Source organism: Haliaeetus leucocephalus, unplaced genomic scaffold, assembly GCF_000737465.1.
Source record: "Haliaeetus leucocephalus isolate CR32 unplaced genomic scaffold, Haliaeetus_leucocephalus-4.0 Scaffold110, whole genome shotgun sequence".
Classification (NCBI taxonomy): Eukaryota; Metazoa; Chordata; class Aves; order Accipitriformes; family Accipitridae; genus Haliaeetus; species Haliaeetus leucocephalus.
Genome location: NW_010972546.1, coordinates 2,465,441 through 2,484,777, shown reverse-complemented (window position 1 = coordinate 2,484,777; position 19,337 = coordinate 2,465,441). Strand labels below are relative to the sequence as shown.

Sequence of the window (19,337 nt, the reverse complement as noted above, 5' to 3'; positions counted from 1 at the left end):
CAATTAACTCTATCCCAGCTGAAACCAGGACATGTTGAAAAAGGAGAAAAAAATCCAAGTAATGCATATAGAAGTATCTCTGAGCTGGATTCTACAAAAGTGCAAAGTTTTGAACCAGCTCAGCTCTCTTTCTTTCTGCAGATTGGAGGTACAGAAGAGTATAAGATCTGCAGGGGGATTAAAGAAGGTCGTATCACCAAGCCAGTGGTGTGCTGGTGTATTGGTACTTGTGCCACCATGTTCTCTTCAGAGGTATGTGCAAAATTGGGGGCAAATGCATGAATAAGTATGTATCTATGACAGGAAGAAAAAAAACAAACTTCTCTCACTGTGCCTAAACCTTTCAGAACTGTCAGTAGCAACTTAATGTGCAGAAGTTAATAAACATAAATAATAAAAGCTTTTTGAGCTTCTGTAGTCTGCCACTGGAGATTTCTAAGGGATTCTGCATACTTGGAAAGAGAGCCCAAAGATCCCAGGGAATGCAACAGATTCTAATAGCCACCTGCTTCTGGAGTGGGAATGGGAAAGGTGCATGTTAAGCAGCTCCAGAGAGTGGGGGAATTCAGGGAGGCAGAATGTCAATGGAAGAACCTGGAGTGATTCCAGGTCAGAAAATGCCCTGCATATTGCAGTGCTGACTGTAGTTGCAACCAAGAGTTCTGTTAGCCCAAATAAGAAGGCAGATGTGTGGTCACTGGTATTCCTCTGTCACCAGTTTCCTAGTCAGTTCTTTATTCTGTTTCACTCTCTGCAGGTAAACAACTTGTATCCCTTACTGCTGTCTCTTCTCTTGTTTGTAGGTGCAGTTTGGCCATGCAGGAGCTTGTGCCAACCAGGCTTCTGAAACTGCTGTTGCAAAGAACCAAGCCTTGAAGGAAGCTGGTGTGTTTGTTCCCCGGAGTTTTGATGAGCTGGGAGAGGTCATTCAGTAAGTCACATTAACAGGGCACCTTCAGCAGGGGACAAAAACTGTTAGGGTACTGATTCTAGCCTGATAAAGGAGTATATTCCTGCTTAAGGAAAGCAACTTCTATTCATTCTGGGTTTTTAAGGTCTAGATTAAGACCACCTCACTTGTATCTCTTAAAAGGACTTAAGTTAATAAATGGATTCTCTCCCTAGGTCTGTCTACCAGGATCTTGTGGCCAAAAGAGTGATTGAACCAGCTGAGGAAGTGCCTCCTCCAACTGTGCCAATGGATTACTCCTGGGCAAGGGTGAGCTGTACTGTTTTACCTGCTTTTTGGTTCCTTAGAAACCAGACAGGATGTTTGCTGTGATTCTGGATGCTTATGGTGATAACAGTGTTGCCTTGGGGTTTTATCTTGCACTTTTATAGCATGGTCTGTGAGCTCACTGGCTATGGTGGTTCTAGGCTGTGGAAGCTGCTGTGAGGGCAAGCTTAAGGCACTGTTGTGTGACCACTCTGCCTCCTACTGCCCCTTGCTTCTAACATGTTTAAAATCCCATCTTTATGCTGTGATTTCAGGAGCTGGGTCTGATCCGCAAACCGGCTTCCTTTATGACAAGTATCTGTGATGAGAGAGGTCAGGAACTGATATATGCTGGGATGCCAATCACTGAGGTCTTCAAAGAAGAGATGGGAATTGGAGGAGTCCTGGGCCTGCTCTGGTTTCAAAGGAGGTGAGGCAGCTTTTTGTGAAAGCTCCCAAATTCTTTGGCTTGAAGTTTTGCTTGTTCATCAACAGACCTTTTAGCACAAAAGTAACTCCAGGATTCCTTTGTGAATGTAGATTCATTGGAAATGCCATCTCTATATCCTCTCCTCTGAGACCACATCAGCATTTCAGGGCTTCATACAGTATGTTTTAGTCCTGGGATTAAGTTTTCCACAAGTTTTGTGGCGCACTGAGGAAATGTCTCCATTTCTCTATTCTAGGCCTATTTCACACTCTGACTACTTGCTTATTATAATTGTCACCTTGACCCTGGAGAGAGTGGGGAGTTTACAAACATTTGCTAACCAGCCTACAGGGAATCTTCTGAATGGCAGAAGTATCATGCCTTCATTAGAGGCACTTTTGGCACTAGCTGGAATCTCTGGCTCAGCAGAACAGGAAGAACAGAATGAACAGAACTGTAGCACAGCCACATGGCTCCCCTCAAGGGGACCCACAGAGCTCACTGATCTGTCTGCTGAGTGTGTGCAAACTCAGTGTACAAAACTGACCCTCAGCTCTGAGCTAAACAGCTCCTGTGGAAACTGAATTTAAAAAATCTGATCTCTGAGAAAGATATTAGGATGCACTGATGAGTATTGTGACCCTACAGCTCCCTTTCTGTTCTACTTCTTTCAAGCATACACCAAAAACAAAAGTCACTGTCCAGTATAACACCAAGTGTCTTGTTATTCAGTTTTCTTTACAATAAATGACTTCAGTCTCTTTCTTGCTCAGGTTACCAAAGTATGCCTGCCAGTTCATTGAGATGTGTTTGATGGTAACAGCAGATCACGGGCCTGCTGTATCTGGAGCCCACAACACCATTGTCTGTGCAAGAGCTGGAAAAGATCTTGTCTCAAGTCTCACTTCAGGCCTTCTTACTATTGTAAGTGCCTAATATCCAGAAGATTTGGCTTAGTTATTCATTACTCTGTCTATGTTTTATTACTATTAATTTAAGATTTACGTTGGCTGCAGAGCCATGGACAGGTTTTGTCTGTTCACTCACACTTTGAATTTCTGTTTAATTCAACTCTAATAGCTTGATACTCTTATGTTTAAAACCTAGTCCACTTTTCTAGTAAGCAAGACTGTTTTGATGTCTCTTCTGAGTCTAGAAATATTTTGTAGAGGCCAAATTGCTGTCAGTGTTGTCCCTATATGGTTGCCTAGTCTCTTCCAAGACTGACAAGTAAAAGTGTGAATAAAACAGACTTTAGATTGCATTTCCCCCCTTCCCACTGTCTCTAGTGGAGATGCGTCAGCTACACAGTGGCACTTGTGTTGAGCTCTAAACAGATGCTTTATCTCGGGTGCCTGCCTAACCTTTAATTTCATGAATGCTGCAGTGATAGGCAGGGTGGATGGGGAAGATAATCTTGTGCTTGTTTTGTATCTTAATTGTGGAAGTCCTCTGCTGTAATTTCCTTTGTGTATTACACCCAGGGTGACCGGTTTGGTGGAGCGCTGGATGCTGCAGCTAAAATGTTCAGCAAAGCCTTTGACAGTGGGATTATCCCTATGGAGTTTGTGAATAAGATGAAGAAAGAAGGGAAACTGATCATGGGCATTGGACACAGAGTCAAATCAGTAAGAAAACTGCATTAGTACAAATGGAGCGGGGGCGGGGGGGAATATGAAGGTTGTGAGAGAGAAAAAAAAACAAAGGAAAGAAAATTAGTAAGTTTCAGAGGCAGCTACTGACCAAATTCTCCTAAACCTACAAATAGCAAAGCTTATGGCAAGTACCTGTGTAAGAGGCAACATCAGTGACTGTAATGTGTTCTTAACTTGCAGATAAATAACCCAGACATGAGAGTTCAGATTCTCAAAGACTACGTGAAGCAGCATTTCCCTGCCACCCCACTGTTGGACTATGCCCTTGAAGTAGAAAAAATTACAACTTCTAAGGTGAAATGAGCTAGTATTTAGCTCCTCTTGAGCAGTCTTTCTTAATGGAGGAAAAGTGTCCGGGGGTTAATACTGTATTTTAATTGCAGTGCTTCATAAATTGTTGCTGGGGTTTTGTTTTTCTATGATAGACTTGAGGCCAAGTACTACAGTTTGGTAAGGCTGAAGACATTTATTGGACACCAGGAAAATGCTTAACAAACCAACACCCATTATCTGTGTTGTCCACTGTCCACACTAGAACTGCTGTATTCTGAGGCAGAGCTAGCACATGTGATGGGCTGTGGTCGATAATCTCTCTGGTTTGAACCAAATGCAGGCCCATTGTTCGGGGCAGTTTTTCCATCATTCACATTAAGCATGGCTCTTGCTCAAGTTGCTGAACAGCCTTCTCCATTGCTAGGCTTGTGTGTCCACAATTATGGGCAGCCCTCAAATTACCCTTGAGGATGGAAGCTGCCAGGTGAATACCATTTGCCAATGTTAACATCTTTATTGGGGTGTGTTTTCATTTCCTGCAGAAACCAAATCTTATCCTGAATGTAGATGGCTTTATTGGAGTTGCCTTTGTTGATGTACTCAGGAATTGTGGCTCTTTCACACGGTAAGTATGTAGTGGGCTGTTTCTCTTAAGTCATGGTCCTATAAAAATGATGGGAGCTATACTGCCAGCTCATGTGGGGCCAGGATTTCAAAAGGACATTGTGAAGGAAATGTAGCCTGGACTTGGGGAAGGAAGCTTTCACTGAATTCGGTGTTGCTACTGGCACTACAGCAGACTCATAGTCTTTCTAAGATTGATTCTTTAAATAGTTATCTATGAGATACTATTTAATTTCTTTTCCTTTGCAGGGAAGAAGCAGATGAATATATTGATATAGGAGCTCTTAATGGTATCTTTGTACTAGGCAGGAGTATGGGATTCATTGGTAAGTTTGCCACATTTCTCCCCTTCCATCCTATTGGTGAATGCCCTGCCACCATGAACATGAGACAAACGTGAACCTCTGGGGGACTCAGTCTAAAATGCTAGTTGCAGGAATCCAGAAATCAAAGTTGTTTCAAGGCAAAGTAAGATGAGAAGGAGGAACAGAAATTTTGTAACACAAACCACTTTTGTTTTAGGACACTACCTGGATCAGAAGAGATTGAAACAAGGTCTGTACCGCCACCCATGGGATGACATATCCTATGTTTTACCAGAGCACATGACCATGTGAGAACCTGTAGTATTGCCTCAGAATGTCACTTCAAGAAGACAGAAGCCTGCACAGAGGACAGCCACGAATGGGACTTTGATGTATAAAGGCCATTGGTATATAGACATTGGGCTGCCTGGTCAAACTGTGCAAAGCAACTGTTTTATAAGAATAGAAACTTACTCTAATAAAAACCAAAACTTGTGATATTCTGTGTGTTACCTGCTGTATTTAATACTGTGTCTCACCCTTTTATTTTTTTCTACTCATTTCATTTTGTTTCCAGAAAAAAGATTTTAAGGGTTTGGGGGGGGCTAGTTTTGCTCATAGGCGCTGTCTTACTGAACTTGTGGAAGATCCCTTAGTCTAACAAGCTGTAACTTTTCCCCATAGAGGGGAAGTACCCATCATTCCTATAAGCCATGCTTTGGGATTTTTTTGTTGTTGTTGGTTGTTTTTCAATTTGTTTAGTGTGTTCTTATCTCCAGTCTGATTGTACCCTGAATAGTGGGACCACTGCTGATATATAACCAATGTTACTCAAACTCTGGTGTAGTAATTTAAAGTGTAAAGTTGTAACATACTGCTGTTAAAACTGTGAAACTACATGTATTCTGGTATCTGTATTTATGCAAACAAATTCTCATTTGCTATTAGATTGCTGGTATATGGAATGTCACTCATGTTATCTGCAGATGCAAAAATAATCTCAGTAATAACTTCAGTGTCCTACTTGTCTGTGTATTGTAACCTAACTCAAATAAATGGTACACTGCTGATTTATTCTCTTTCTACTTCTGGCTTCTAAAAGTTGGTCCTAAACAGTGTCTAACACAATGTGTGACAAGCTGGGAACCAGTGATTCAATGAAGCAATTATTCCTCTCCTGGTGTCTGTTCTAGTTGATTTTAAAGAACACCATACAGACCGATCCCATCATGTTTCAGTGTAGGTCAAAAACATGACATGTAGGAAAGACATTATCTATAATTGATATAACATTACACAAGAGTTAGGGAAGTGTATGTGTTGTAAACATGAAATAATCAACTATAGCTCACTTCATTCTAATCAACAAAAAAAAGGTGTACCTTAGTTGGAGTGAGGGAATTTCTCATGTTAAGTTCCTTCCCTGCAGGCTTGCCTGAGAGAGCAACGTTAAGGAGAAAAAATAATCAAAAGGATAGCTCAAGGCTCTGAAAAAAACTACGCGTGTATTTCCTGCCTCTGATACCTATGCAGTTTGGCAGAGAGATCCAATTCCTTGCAACTGCAACGCGCGTGGCAAGCTGCCTTTGTGCGACATCACGAGGCTCGCTGGCAGATGCTCTGGCTGTCGCGCCAGTGTCCTCGCCGACCAACCCTGCTGTCACCTACAGCACCAGGGCCGCCCCGAAGCGGGGAAGCATCGGGGAGCAGGCCCAGCAGTCTCCCTCCTGACGGGTTTTTCAGGTCCCGCCCGCCCCCGTCCCGCCTTTCGCCTGAGGCGGGGGCGGGAGGGGGGCGGTGCCCCTGCCGCGGTGCCGGCCCAAACGCCCCCTCTGCTCGCTGGGGCGTGAGGGGGACGCTCACCTCGGTCACATCCCTGCTCCCCTCCGGGCACCCCTTGCCCCCAGGTGACGGTGGCCCGGGGCTGAGGGGACGGGCCGGCCCGGGCGCTGCGCCTGTGCCGCCTCTCCCCCCGCATCCATCCCAGGGCCCCGGCCGCCATTTTACCTGCGGCGACGGCGCCACCTCCTCGCCAGGGGGCAGTGCCGCGCATGTCACGCGGAGGCCGCCGGGTCCCCGCGCGCAGGCGCGCTGGCCGCAAACCCGCCATGTCGGACAAGATGGCGGCGGCCGCGGCCTCCTCTCAGCCGCAGCCAGGCCCCGGCCCGCCGGAGGCGGAGGGCGGGGAGGCCGAAGCGGAGGAGTTCGGGTGCCCGGCGCACTGCTCCGACCTGGTCTGGCGGCAGAACGAGCAGCGTCGCCACGGCCTCTACTGCGACATCACTCTGGCCTTCGGCGGCGGGCGGCCCGGGACGGTCCGCGAGTACCGGGCGCACCGCTCCGTCCTGGCCGCCGCCACCGAGTACTTCACTCCGCTGCTCTCGGGCGGCTTCGCTGAGTCGCGCTCGGGCCGCGTGGAGCTGCAGAAGTGGAGCTCGGAGGGCGGCCCCGACCCCGAGACGGTGGAGGCCATCGTCGGCTTCATGTACACCGGCACCATCCGCGTCAGCCCCGGCAACGTCCACGAGGTGCTGGAGATGGCGGACAGGTGAGCGGGGCCCGAGGGGGCTGGCCGCGACCGGACCGGTGGCAGCCGGGCCGCGGCATCACCCCTGTTCGTTTGTTCTGCAGGTTTCTGCTGACCCGGTTAAAAGAGTTCTGTGGAGAGTTTCTGAAGAAGAAGCTGAACCTCTCCAACTGTGTCGCGATTCACAGCTTGGCCCACATGTATTCCTTGAATCAGCTGGCCCTCAAAGCTCAGGATATGATCAGGAGAAACTTCCACAAGGTAATCCAAGATGAGGAGTTCTACATTCTGCCGTTTCATCTCATCAGAGACTGGCTCTCAGACTCGGAGATCACAGTGGACTCTGAAGAAATCCTCTTTGAGACTGTTTTGAAGTGGGTTCAGAAAAATCCTGAGGAAAGAGAGAGGTACTTTGAAGATCTTTTTAAACTGCTTAGGTTGTCTCAGATGAAACCCACTTACCTTACTCGCCACGTCAAATCTGAAAGGCTCGTATCAAGCAACGAAGCCTGTGTTAAACTAGTGTCCGAAGCTGTGGAGAGTCATGCCTTGCGGTCTGAGAATTTGCAGTCTGGTAATCTACAACATTCCGCTTGTCCTGTAGCGTTGTTGCCGCGTTTTGGACAGAACATGGATGTCATTATGGTGATTGGTGGTGTGTCGGAGGGAGGAGATTACTTGAGTGAGTGCGTAGGGTATTTCATCGATGAAGATAGGTGGGTAAACTTACCACACATACATAATCATCTTGATGGGCATGCTGTTGCTGTTACAGAATCTTACGTTTATGTGGCTGGCTCCATGGAACCAGGGTTTGCCAAAACTGTAGAAAGGTACAATCCAAACAGAAATATTTGGGAGCAAGTCTCAAATCTAATAACCAGAAAGCATTCTTTTGGCCTTACTGAAATTAAAGGAAACTTGTACAGTATTGGTGGACATGGCAATTTCAGTCCTGGCTTTAAAGATGTGGCCATTTATAATCCTGAGCAAGACAAATGGCTTAACCTGGAGTCAGCACCAAAGATTCTTCGTGATGTCAAAGCCATTTCTGTAGAAGACCGGTTTGTTTACGTTGCTGCTCGTACCCCAGTTGACAGTGATAGCGAAGATGGATTGAGGGCAGTTATTATCAGATACGATGCTGAAACTAGGCAGTGGCAGGATGTGGAGTCTCTGCCACTCATTGATAATTATTGCTCCTTTCAGATGTCTGTTGCTAACACAAACTTTTACCATACAGCATCGTGCTGCCCCAAGAATTACTCTATAGGTAATGAGGAAGCCAAGATAAAGATCTCTGGCAGGACCTCGGAGGAAATACTTGAAAGCTTACCCCCAGAGGTTCTTAGCATTGAAGGAGCAGCTATTTGTTATTATAAAGATGATGTTTTTATCATTGGGGGGTGGAAAAACAGCGATGATATTGACAAGCAATACAGGAAAGAGGCTTATCGTTACTGTGCTGAGAGAAAGCGCTGGATGCTTTTGCCTCCTATGCCTCAGCCTCGCTGCAGAGCAACAGCCTGCCATGTGAGAATTCCCTTCAGGTGCTTGCAGGGAACACAAAGATACCCTATGCCACAGAATTTGATGTGGCAAAAAGATAGAATAAGGCAAATGCAGGAAAGGCAGATGCAGGAAATACACCGACACTCCCTAAGCTTACGGAGAATGCCACGCTCACAGATTGAGTGCTAGTTTCTGGGATATCACTCCTCCTGATGAGTCTATGAAATACTGTGCTAAACTATTTTGTTAGGCTTGATATGTCTTTATAAGACACGAGGGTGTTGATTGGATTTGATGCATGAAACCAGCATCTTTCATGTAGTGAAAATTAAGAAGCTCAGAAATTGAGGATGGATGGGAATTGAGAAACTATGTGAATCCAACAGTATTACTTAATGGTGCCCAGGGAAAAACTAGCCTGCAATGGGCTGTGAAATATCTCCAGGAACATTAAGTCTGTTTTTTTTCTCTTCAGATCTTTGTTTTCAAGGTCTTCTGTGGAGTTAGTCTCTAACAGTTCTATTCTGAAAATCAAAGATCTCTATCATAATAATTTAGTGGTTACATTTGCGTGTGCTTGAAAGCACCTGTTTTATTTGCACTTATATATTGACATTCCTTTGATTCTCTCCTTCTCAGTGACTAAACTTCACATATAATTAGTGTTAGTGTACTTAGCTTTCCCAAGTTGGAGGCAAGTGCAATAGTTATACCTATATATGAAAACAAAAGCACAATCTTTCTTTATAAAATTACTTCAGGATGTTTCTATGTGTATTAAATATTTTGTATCTGTATGTTGTAGAGAGGCGGCAGAGTTTGTTTATAAATGGATGATTGGTAGAACATAAGACACTTGCTAAAACAGAGAACTTGACGCAGTAGGTTTTTTTCAGGTGTATCTGAAGATGCTTCGAGTTTGTCTTTGACAGCTTCATTAGAAACTTGGGTCAACAATCAGCCTGATAAAAGGAGTGAAAACCAGCGAAGTAGCCACCCACCAACATTGACTATTCACTTCTATTTTACTGTGGATTAGTAAGAATGAGATTATTTCACAGTAATAGATTGAAACCTGAGCTACTTGCAGATCCTTTCTCAAATGTTGCACGCGTTTTAGTTCTAGTGAAAAAGTGATTAGAAGAACGCCCACGAGCCTGTTCCCAGCCTGTCTTTGACAATCAGTACCCTTTGCCTTCGGTATACTTTCCCAAGAAATTTAGAGTAGCTGTGCTGCAGTGCTCTTTAACAAATCGGCACTTGGTGTTCCTCTTGAAGCAAGATAGTTGAGATTTCAGAGTCTCTAAATATTTGAATTTCCCCACTTAACTATGGCAGTAAGATTTAAGCTGATTTAAATACCTTTTGGCATTTTGAGGTGGTTTTACATAAACTAGTGCGCTGGTTGGCTCTGGTTTGCTTACTGCTATACTCCCAAGGAACAGAACATGGAATCACTGCCTCTCAGTTAACTGTCCTGTTGAACACTCCTCTCTGATCCCAAGAGCTCCAGGATGGTTTAGGTTACTAGTGGATTCAGTGCATCCTTCCTACCTCCTTTTCTTCCCCATCCTTCCCTTCATTTGAATGTTCCAGGTTTTCACGTGCAACCTAACTCAGGATCTTAGGGAAGGGAAAGGGAGGAGTAACCAGGGTGTTACAAAATCTGTGTAGACAAACATTGTTGGAGAGTCTGTTTACTGTCTTTGGTTCATATGATGATTTGCTGGTGGTTTTGATGTGGGCAACTTCTTTGCAAAAGAACTTCTAAACAGTTTGGTTTTTTGTTTTGTTTTTTAATTGTTTAGCTTTCTGAGCTGATACTTCTCATTTTCCAATTCAGCAGGCAGCCTAGATCATATCTGAAACACTGGGTAAGTCTTTCAACCACATAGTGTGTAAAGGTTTCTCTGATGTGTACATCCCTTAATACTCCACTTTGCAGTTCACTTGCCACTTTTGATATCAATAACTTGTCTTTTTGTAATAGAATCATCTAGCCTTGTTTAAAAAAAAAAACAAAAAAAAACAAAAAAACCAACCTTGAAAATCTTAACAGTTTAGTCTCAACTTACTCATCTGTGGTAACCAGTTAGTATTTTATTTGCCTGTTGGATTGTTACGCAAGTGCAGATTAAACTGTACAATGCTGGCCTAATGCAAAAGAGGAAATAGGTAAGCTTGTTCAGGTTTAAGGCTGATGTTCAGAAGTGACTGTTACCAAATCAGCTCATGCAGGCCTGTAAGCAGGGTGTTAATCAGTGGAGTTTGGACCATGAACTTTTGCAGTTTTGGCTGGAGTAGTTTAAGAATTACTGCTCCTACAGCAGGGTTTGTGAATAGAAGTGTGGAAATGCCTCACAGCTTTAGTACTAAATCCATTGATTTAACTTAAATTTGTGGGAGCCGATTTTAAGATACTTTACCAGACTGCAGAGAAGCAACTGAGAAGATTTTACATACTCCATCCCACTGATTTTGGTGTAGGGATTTAACAAGCAGTTGAAGGATGGTAGTATGTCAGACCACCACAGCCCTGTCAAAGCCCTCTTGTAGTCTGTCAACAAATATGGACAATTTGTAGGGAGAAATACCAAGATTGCTATTTCAGTTGGAATATCAACTAAATAGTTTAATGTGTGGCAGCATGCAACAAAGTTAGATGCAAGAACAAACTTCTTGCAGTCTGTCTTTTTTAAGCAAAATTGATATTGCACTTACCATGAGAACTTTGGCTGACATACAAGCTGTATAGTTTACTAAAAACATTCCAGTCAAAGACAATGTCAAAACAGCTTAGTGTCTGGACAGCTTAACTTGTGAATGCCAGCCATGATTCTGTATGTGATGCAGTGTATCTCCATATGCTCCGTTTGCATGGTGAGTGGTGGGCACTGTGAACAGCACCAGTTTGCTCTAACTGTTCCTATGCCAATCCTATGGAATTTTTAAGTAGTTGAGGTTTTTATTAGCCTTGACTTTAAGTGGACCAATTGCATTGCACATGGTTTTTAACTGACCAGTCTAACTATCCATTGTATCACATGTAGGTGTTTGGAAGAATTGCATTATTGACTTTGGCTGTAATTTCCCACTAACCTGTGAATCGCATAACAAATTCCTTGTGGCCCTTGACTGCCGTAGCTTGCTGGGTGTTTATTAAATGATCCTGTAAACAAAAGCCTGGGAATTCTTTCAGTGTGTTTATAGTGGCCAGTTAAATGTCGGTAAGATCCTAGTGTGTATTCAGTAAGTATTAGAAGGCTGACTTCTGGCCTTCCTAATGTGAAAGAACATCAGGTGGAGTTTTTCCTCCTCGTTATGACAATCATACCTCTATACCTGTACTGAATACATGCCACAAAATGCATGTTTCATGTCCTGTCTTTCTGCTCAAAGTATTGGTGGAGCAGGACACATCCTGCCTAGCACTCGGCGGTCATTGTAGTAATTTCTAGGTGCCATATGTGTACATAATATTTTATAACTACCCTAATACTCTCTTAGTATGCTGGGTTTGTATGTATTTTTAATAAGACTCTCTTGCACATAGTAGGATACCACTCCAGAAATGAAGAAAACATGCCAATTTTTTAGCATGCATTATGAATAACTATGCCAAGCATCCTGCTATACTATTTCAATATAATTTTTCTCCATTACAGTAAATGTTAAAATCAGAACTATTGGCTCAACTTGTGTGTCACAGAATAGACTGATCGCTACTGACAAACTGAGTCACAAAGATTTGCAACTTTTTAGGTTATTTTTAACACAACCTTGTAATAGTATGTTGTGACATTTAATGGGCTTAAAAAAGCAAGCTTAAAATAAGTGGTTTGTGGCTTAGATTTGTTTTCAGGTATGTCCACGTTATGTTAGAGTGTAAATCATATCTCTAATTTGACAGTCCTGAGTGGAAGTCTGATAAAACAGGTGCTCCTGAGGATCTAATCCTATTACTAATATGAATGTAAAGTGTGGAACTAATGAGATGTTTGAAGACCATTAATAGTCAGATACTCCTCATAGGTCCATGTCACTGTGGATCACGGCAGCTGTACTCGCCTGTCGATATTAATGTAGACTTCAACAGATTGCTTGGGGAAGCAGCACTCCTGTACTTACTTCCAGTAAGGTAAAGTAGTATGTGTGTATAGGCTGTTTGGAACAATTCCTACTGTAATGTTCTTTACCTTAAATACACTGTACTAAAGTTTATTGTAATAAGTGAATTAATGAAAATAAACCTTTTATTTCTCTAGCACTCTGTTGTACCTTTTATTTTTTAAGTTGCTTTGTGGGCTGTGGCTAATACACATATTTTGTGATGCTGTAGAATGAAAGTCTTAAATACTAATTAGTTTTTTGGCCAGTATCAATAGATTTTATTTCAGAATAAGTGAATACATTCACTTGCTGCTCAGAAGACTTTATTAGCTAAGGGGAGCTGTTTATACAGGCAGGCTACTTGTTGAAGAAGTGAACCTGACTTCCTTTGAAGAGTTGTCCACGTAGCAGTCTCGTCTGGCAACATACTCCGCAACGTTAGACAGACCTGGCACCACACAGCAGCTCAGAGCACTACGGTAGATGCCCATGTCGTGAACATCATACCACTCGTTAGTGTTTTCATCGTAACACTCAACATTGAAAGTAGTAGTAAAACCGTTAAAGCCACCAACCACAAACAAAAGATCATCCACCACTTCGATGCCAAAGTTGCTGCGAGGATTGAACATGGTGGGGACTGTGTGCCATGTGTTGGCAACAGGGTTGTAAGCTTCCACGCTCCGAAGGCGGTTGACTCCATCAAATCCTCCTACCTGTGAATGCCAAAGGTACAGAGTTGAAATAGGCCTTTCTTCACCTGCTAAGTCAGCCGAATCATATCATGCACAAGTAAGATGGTAACTGGTCCTGCCTCACTGACTTCAGTTTGAGCGTTGCTGAGAGCGTGTGATCTCGAAGCACAGTGCTTGCTTGCCGCAGACTGCTGCCTTGTTCTTTCTGGAGCTCCCAAAAGTATTTTGTGCAACTGTCAGATTTGACTCCTCTACAAGAGTTTAAATGCAGTACATGGGTAGGATAAACAGGACCAAGCAATGTTCCGTGCTGCTAATGCTGTTAGCAGCAGCAGAAAATAATTTATTTGCTGCATGTATTGGCTTTGTGCGGCAAGGTTTTGGTAGCGGGGGGGTTACAGGGGTGGCTTCTCTGAGAAGCTGCTGGAAGCTTCCCCTGTGTCTGACAGAGCCAATACCATCTGGCTCTAAGACGGACCTGCTGCCGGCCAAGGCCAAGCCAATCAGCGAGAGCGGTAGTACCTCTGTGATAACATATTTAAGAAGGGAAAAAACAGTTGCTGGGACAGACAGAAACGGCAGCTGGAGAGAGGAGTGAGAACATGTAAGAGAAACAACCCTGCAGACACCAAGGTCAGTGAAGAAGGAGGAGGAGGAGGTGCTCCAGGCGCCGGAGCAGAGATTCCCCTGCAGCCCATGGGGAAGACCATGGTGAGGCAGGTTGTCCCCCTGCAGCCCAGGGAGGTCCATGGTGGAGCAGATCTCCACCTGCAGCCTGGGGAGGACCCCACGCTGGAGCAGGTGGGTGCCCAAAGGAGGCTGTGACCCCGTGGGAAGCCCGTGCTGGAGCAGGTTCCTGGTAGGACCTGCGGATCTGTGGAGAGAGGAGCCCACAGAGCAGGTTTTCTGGCAGGACTTGTGACCCTATGGGGGACCCATGCTGGAGCAGTGTGCTCCTGAAGGACTGCATGCTGTGGAAGGGACCCATGCTGGAGCAGTTCAAGAAGAACTGCAGCCCGTGGGAAGGACCCATGTTGGAGAAGTTCGTGGAGGACTGTCTCCCGTGGGAGGGACCTCACGCTGGAGCAGGGGAAGAGTGTGATGAGTCCTGCTCCTGAGGAGGATGAAGTGGCAGAAATAACGTGTGATGAACTGACTGTAAACCCCATTCCCTGTCCCCCTGTGCTGCTGGGGGGTAGGTAGAGAACCTGGGGGTGAAGTTATGCCCAGGAAGGAGGGAAGGTGTTCTGAGGTTTGGGTTTATTTCTCATTACCTTACTCTGGTTGATTGGTAATAAATTGAGTTAATTTTTCCCAAGTTGAGTCTGTTTTGCCTGTGACAGTAATTGGTGAGTGATCTCTCCTGTGCTTATTTCGACCCACAAGCCCTTTGTTATATTTTCTCTCCCCTGTCCAGCTGAGGAGGGGGGAGTGATAGAATGGCTTTGGTGGGCACCTGGCGTTCAGCCAGGGTCAACCTGCCACACTGCAGCTGCTTAAAAATTGTCCATGTATTTTTCATAACAAAAGGTGTGCAGGTGATAATATTCTCAGGAGGTGTATCAACCATTCTAGCTCTGACTTTCTTCCCTAAATCCCACTTAAGCAAATTGCCAGCCTGAAAACCTAGGAAATGCAGATTAGCAGAAGTACTACAAGTGCTGGGTGATGGTATGGTAGAGATACCACTTCTCCCTTACCGCATACACTTCGTTCCCATATGCAATCACACCTACTCCACTTCTTCTGCTTCTCATTGGAGCTATAAAGGTCCATTGATTTGTTGTGGCATCATACACTTCAGCTGTGATCAAGCATTCATTTCCGTTGAAGCCACCACATATATACACCTGTTTACAGGAGGAAAAAAAAAAAAGTGTGAGCAGGGCAGTTCCACTCTTGGTGGAAGAACACGTTGACGAGAAAATGAATGCTGTGGCTGGATTGTTTGAGGGTTTGGTTTTGTTTCGGTTCATTTGGGTTTGTTTTTAATGGGAATGGTCCTGTCATCCTGGGTTTGAAGTAGTAAAAGTGCAGTGAGTTATTCAGGACAGCAGGATTTAGACCCTTTGTTTCCTGAACTGCATGAAGCAGACAGACATGGTACGTCACTTGTGGCCAGGAAAAGTAGTGTCCGGCAGCAAGTGGGCTATTGGTGGTAAGCAGCTCTGGAAGAGTTAGCACTCCTGTCTGCATCTCTGCTGTGCCAGTCAGTTGCTGCCTCGTGGAGAGCTTTAGATCTGTAGCTCCCAGATTTAATGAATAAGATTTATGTGAAATTTGTGACCTTTCCTGCTCCCGCAGCTCTTCTTTTCTATCTAGGTGATGAACTCAGAGTGGCAGCTGTGTTTATCAAGTACGTAGCCCAGTTAAGAGGCTGAGCTCCATGAAATTCCCTACTTTGATGCATTCTATATGAAAGGACAGGCACTTGCTTGTGGTGTAATGCTGCGCACTGATGTTTGTTTGGTTCCTTGTCCTGCTCACTGTGCTTCAACCTTAACTGCTTTCAATAATGTTATGGTCCATTTACCTTTTCATGCAGCGTGGTCGCACTAGCGTCGCTTCTCTGCTCGTGCATGGGGGCGATCAGTGTCCACTGGTTCGTCTCTGGCTCATACCGTTCTGCTGTGTTGAGGCGCATGTATCCATCAAACCCTCCCATGGCATAGATGAAGTTATTGAGAACGGCGACGCTGACGTAGCAGCGCCGCGCGTGCATAGGCGCAACCTGCTGCCATGTTTTCTTAAGTGGGTCAAACCGCTTGACGCTGTTGAAATAATCCACACTGTCAAATCCTCCGATAACGTAGACAAAGCCTTTTAAATAAGCAGTGCCATGATAGGCAAGGGGGCTTTCTTGCTCACATGTGACGTTCACCCACTTGTCTGCACGGGCATCGTACGTCTCAATGGCGTTGGTTGGGCTTCCCCCGCTCCAGCCTCCGACAGCAAACAAGATGGCATAGGGCAAGCGAGGCCGACTAAGCGGGTTGGTGAAATCGGAATAAGATGGGCCATGCATATTGAGGTTGTACATTTCTGTCAGTGTGTTTATGATGAGAACTTTGCACTCCTCATTGTCCCTCACATAATCATGCATTTTGACGTTGTTCATGAAGTATTCTGCTTGCATCAGTGCCAGTCGAACCTGAAAAATGCAAAAAGGAGGTTAGAATATTAATGCAGATGGTTTACACCTTGGTATCCTCTGTGGATAGCTCCAATGCTGCATGGCTTTGCTTTCAGGCTACAGTGTTGTCTAAAGCTTATTAGAGAACCAGAGAATTAAACGTGTAGTTTTGAGCAAGTCCAGAAAGGGGTCTGCAAGGGTAAATCATTCGATTTCATGGCAGGGAGTCTGCCACTGCTTTGGCACAGTGCTTGCTTTCCTGCATGCAGACTGAAACTGCCCTAACACCTGCTACTATTTGCATAGCGTAACTAGTCTAGGCAAATGCTCATAAACGCTGTGTATATAGAGATAACATTGTCCCATGTGAACTTTGGCCCTTCCTGGATGTGAGGAGCAGTTAAACTTAAGCTCTAAGCGTGAGGAAATGTGCACTTAAAAGGTCTGCCCCAACCCCGGCACAGGATCTTCGACCCGTGCCCCGGTGTAGCAATAGCCTAACGGTCTGAAAGCGCACTTCTTGGTGAGTGGTGTTGGAAGGCTGCAATTTCCTCCGGTCTTACAAGAAAATCAAAGTGGCTCTGGCTCAGCTGCCCCGTGCCCAGCTCTGCAGAGCTGCCCGGGCCCGTGCTGTGACGGCACCGACCTGGCCCAGCAAGACTGCAATGTGCTGCCTCCTGTTCTGCGGGTCATGAGCAATCCATTTCAGAATAGCCTCGAACACGGCATCTTCTTGTTTCACATTGAGCTCATCCTTCCCAATGATGTGCTTTAGCTCATTGACGGAGAGGTCTAGAAACTCTGTAGACACCTTGGTCATCTCCTCAAAGTGGTGGAGGATGAACACGTAGGCTGCTTCTCGCAGGTCGGGACAGTGGTAATGATCTGTGAGTCTGCAGATGCCGATGCAATTTTCCAGGCATAGCTGGGATTTTAAGAACTCGCAGCACAGCCTGATGATGCCCAGGATGTTGAACTGGTCTGCTGCAATTAGCAAACTTTCAACGTTGTCAGCCGTGACTGGTACTGTCCTGGTGTAAGCATACTCAATAATGAGCCTCATCATTTCAGGTGTAGTGCCAGGGATTTTATATACTATCTTCTCTGCGTTGTTCCAGCTGCTGGTAAACAAAGCCCTGAAAAAACAAAGCAGTGCTGGGGGAAAAAAACAGCTTTGCTGCATTAAACCCTGACCCCGTTATCCCCTGTGCCACCTTCCCCAGGCACCAATTTGGGCACTAGCAGTAGCCATGCTCAGAGGCCATGTAGTTTATTAATTAATGTTTTACTAGGTGGTTGTAAAAAAAGGAGTCACAGCCTCCGGCTGTGGACAGAGAGCAACAGGGCAAGTGGTCACCTTGCTTCAACAAGAATACCAGAGAATAATGGTGTGTGGGAAAGGAAAACCTCCCGCCCGATGGCAGATAAGCCAGGCTGGCCACGCTCCCAGCCCTGCACCGCATCTGGGGGTTTGTCAGACACCACTTCCAGAGCTGCTGGAATAGATACTAGGTTGTGGATTAATTCTGGTGTCCAGGGAGGTGCCAGGACTATGGGGAATTGCTGGATGCGAGTTTTAGTGCTAATAAAAGCACTGGAGATACACTAAGGCAGAGTGACCCAGACTAGGAAATACTGTTTGTCCCCATCCCCTCTTGTTTCAAGCACTGACCTGAAATAGTGACTGCAGCTACAGAGGATGTTCTTGTGAGCATTGAATTCAATACCATCCACGCTGATGATCACATCACAGAGTTTCCCTTCCAGGCGAAGCTCATTGAAGACGGTGCAAGCCATAGCACTCATCTTCCTCTCCATGGGTGAGGATGAATATCTGGTGGGTGCCCAGCTATCGCCTAGGTTGAAGCCTGAGGCAGTGGAAGGTGCTTCTCCCTGAGGTGCTACAGGGCTTTGTCCTTGCCCTCCAACATAGTCTCTGAAACCTTGTCTGTCTGGTGGTTCTGGAATATGCCCCATAATGAGATCACAGACGCGGGGGGGACCTGCCACCAGCTGTGGCAGCAGTGCCTGGGCTGGCGGGGCTGCGAACCCCTCCACAGGCAGCGGCGTCCTGGTCCTCCCGGCCCCCTCACTCCATGGCTGCCCCCAGCCTGCACTTAACCACAGGCCAGGTTACGCTGGACCCTGTGCCTACACCTTGTTGATGGCTGCTCTGAGCAAAAACAGCCTTGTGATTCCTCTGCAGCTTTTTAATATTATTTAGCCTGGATATAAAGCTCCCCAAATGTAGGCAGCGACTGCTTCTGAAGTACCCTTGTACCAGCTCACACCGGGAGGAAGCTGAGACACAGGCTAGCTAATGTCAGTGGTGAAGCCACAAATACTCTGTCACTGCTGTATCTGCTGCTGATTTGGAGGGGTGGAAGGTGCCGCCTGGGGCCAAGGAGAAGAGAGCGGGGGGACAGGGAGCCCCGTCCTGACTCCTCAGTGGCTTAACTCACGGCCAACTGCTTTTCCTCTGTGCTTTGTCGTGTCTGTAGGAGCACCTCTGCGAGGGTCTCAGTACTGGAAAACAGTGTGGACTTTTTCATGTTACTGTCGGTGTGGAGTTTTTTTAAGTTAAATGAGTCTTGTGGTAACGCTGGGGACGGGGGGGGCGTGACAGCAAAAAGCCCCTGCCATGTACTTTTTGGTTAGGTTTTTTTTTTTTTCATCTTTATCTCTCCTTTCTCTTTCGCCTTCCTGGCTCGGAGCGTGTTGCAGAGGAAACGCAACCGCAAGCGCCGGTACCGGTGGATCCGCTTCGGGTGCGGGGCGGAGGCGCAGCCCCAGCCGGAGCGCAGCGGGCGGCCCCGGGCACCCCCCCGGCACCCCCGGGCAGCCCCGCTCCGGCCCT

General features: G+C 45.7%; 4 protein-coding genes across 6 annotated transcripts in view; 3 read left to right on the top strand and 1 right to left on the bottom strand.

The window, feature by feature from the left end:
- The window catches only part of ACLY (ATP citrate lyase), a 22,964-nt gene extending 17,466 nt beyond the window's left edge, over positions 1-5,498 (top strand). For all 3 annotated transcript variants that reach the window (XM_010585593.1, XM_010585592.1, XM_010585594.1), the window contains 10 exons: positions 142-252; positions 804-931; positions 1,126-1,219; positions 1,492-1,646; positions 2,420-2,570; positions 3,131-3,274; positions 3,482-3,595; positions 4,117-4,199; positions 4,448-4,524; positions 4,721-5,498. In XM_010585593.1, the coding sequence (XP_010583895.1) occupies positions 142-252; positions 804-931; positions 1,126-1,219; positions 1,492-1,646; positions 2,420-2,570; positions 3,131-3,274; positions 3,482-3,595; positions 4,117-4,199; positions 4,448-4,524; positions 4,721-4,815 (1,152 nt within the window). In that variant the 3' untranslated portion in view covers positions 4,816-5,498. The remainder of the gene's footprint in view (positions 1-141; positions 253-803; positions 932-1,125; positions 1,220-1,491; positions 1,647-2,419; positions 2,571-3,130; positions 3,275-3,481; positions 3,596-4,116; positions 4,200-4,447; positions 4,525-4,720) is intronic.
- Positions 5,499-6,611: 1,113 nt separating this feature from the next.
- KLHL11 (kelch-like family member 11) lies at positions 6,612-9,991 on the top strand. Its single transcript, XM_010585726.1, has 2 exons — positions 6,612-7,051; positions 7,135-9,991. The coding sequence occupies exons 1-2, from the start codon at positions 6,612-6,614 to the stop codon at positions 8,729-8,731; spliced, it is 2,037 nt and encodes a 678-aa protein (XP_010584028.1). The 3' UTR covers positions 8,732-9,991.
- Positions 9,992-12,996: 3,005 nt separating this feature from the next.
- On the bottom strand, positions 12,997-18,298 carry KLHL10 (kelch-like family member 10). Its single transcript, XM_010585591.1, has 5 exons — positions 18,153-18,298; positions 17,127-17,616; positions 15,881-16,498; positions 15,048-15,197; positions 12,997-13,368 (listed from the first exon to the last, which is right to left on the bottom strand). Exons 1-5 carry the CDS (start codon positions 18,296-18,298, stop codon positions 12,997-12,999), a joined length of 1,776 nt encoding a protein of 591 aa, XP_010583893.1.
- NT5C3B (5'-nucleotidase, cytosolic IIIB) overlaps positions 18,297-19,337 on the top strand; it is a 7,715-nt gene continuing 6,674 nt past the window's right edge. The window contains exons 1-2 of the mRNA XM_010585724.1: positions 18,297-18,317; positions 19,205-19,248. Of these exons, the coding sequence (XP_010584026.1) occupies positions 18,297-18,317; positions 19,205-19,248 (65 nt within the window). The remainder of the gene's footprint in view (positions 18,318-19,204; positions 19,249-19,337) is intronic.

Bases quoted from the DNA above. Each gene is read 5' to 3' on its own strand.
- KLHL10 (XM_010585591.1), bottom strand. From the start codon at position 18,298: ATGGAGAGGAAGATGAGTGCTATGGCTTGCACCGTCTTCAATGAGCTT. The intron at 16,499-17,126 runs GTCGGTGCCGTC...TGCATTTTTCAG, and splicing joins TTGCAGTCTTGCTGGGCCAG to GTTCGACTGGCACTGATGCA. The intron at 13,369-15,047 runs GTAAGGGAGAAG...TGGCATTCACAG, and splicing joins ATGGGAACGAAGTGTATGCG to GTAGGAGGATTTGATGGAGT.
- KLHL11 (XM_010585726.1), top strand. From the start codon at position 6,612: ATGTCGGACAAGATGGCGGCGGCCGCGGCCTCCTCTCAGCCGCAGCCA. The intron at 7,052-7,134 runs GTGAGCGGGGCC...TTTGTTCTGCAG, and splicing joins GTGCTGGAGATGGCGGACAG to GTTTCTGCTGACCCGGTTAA.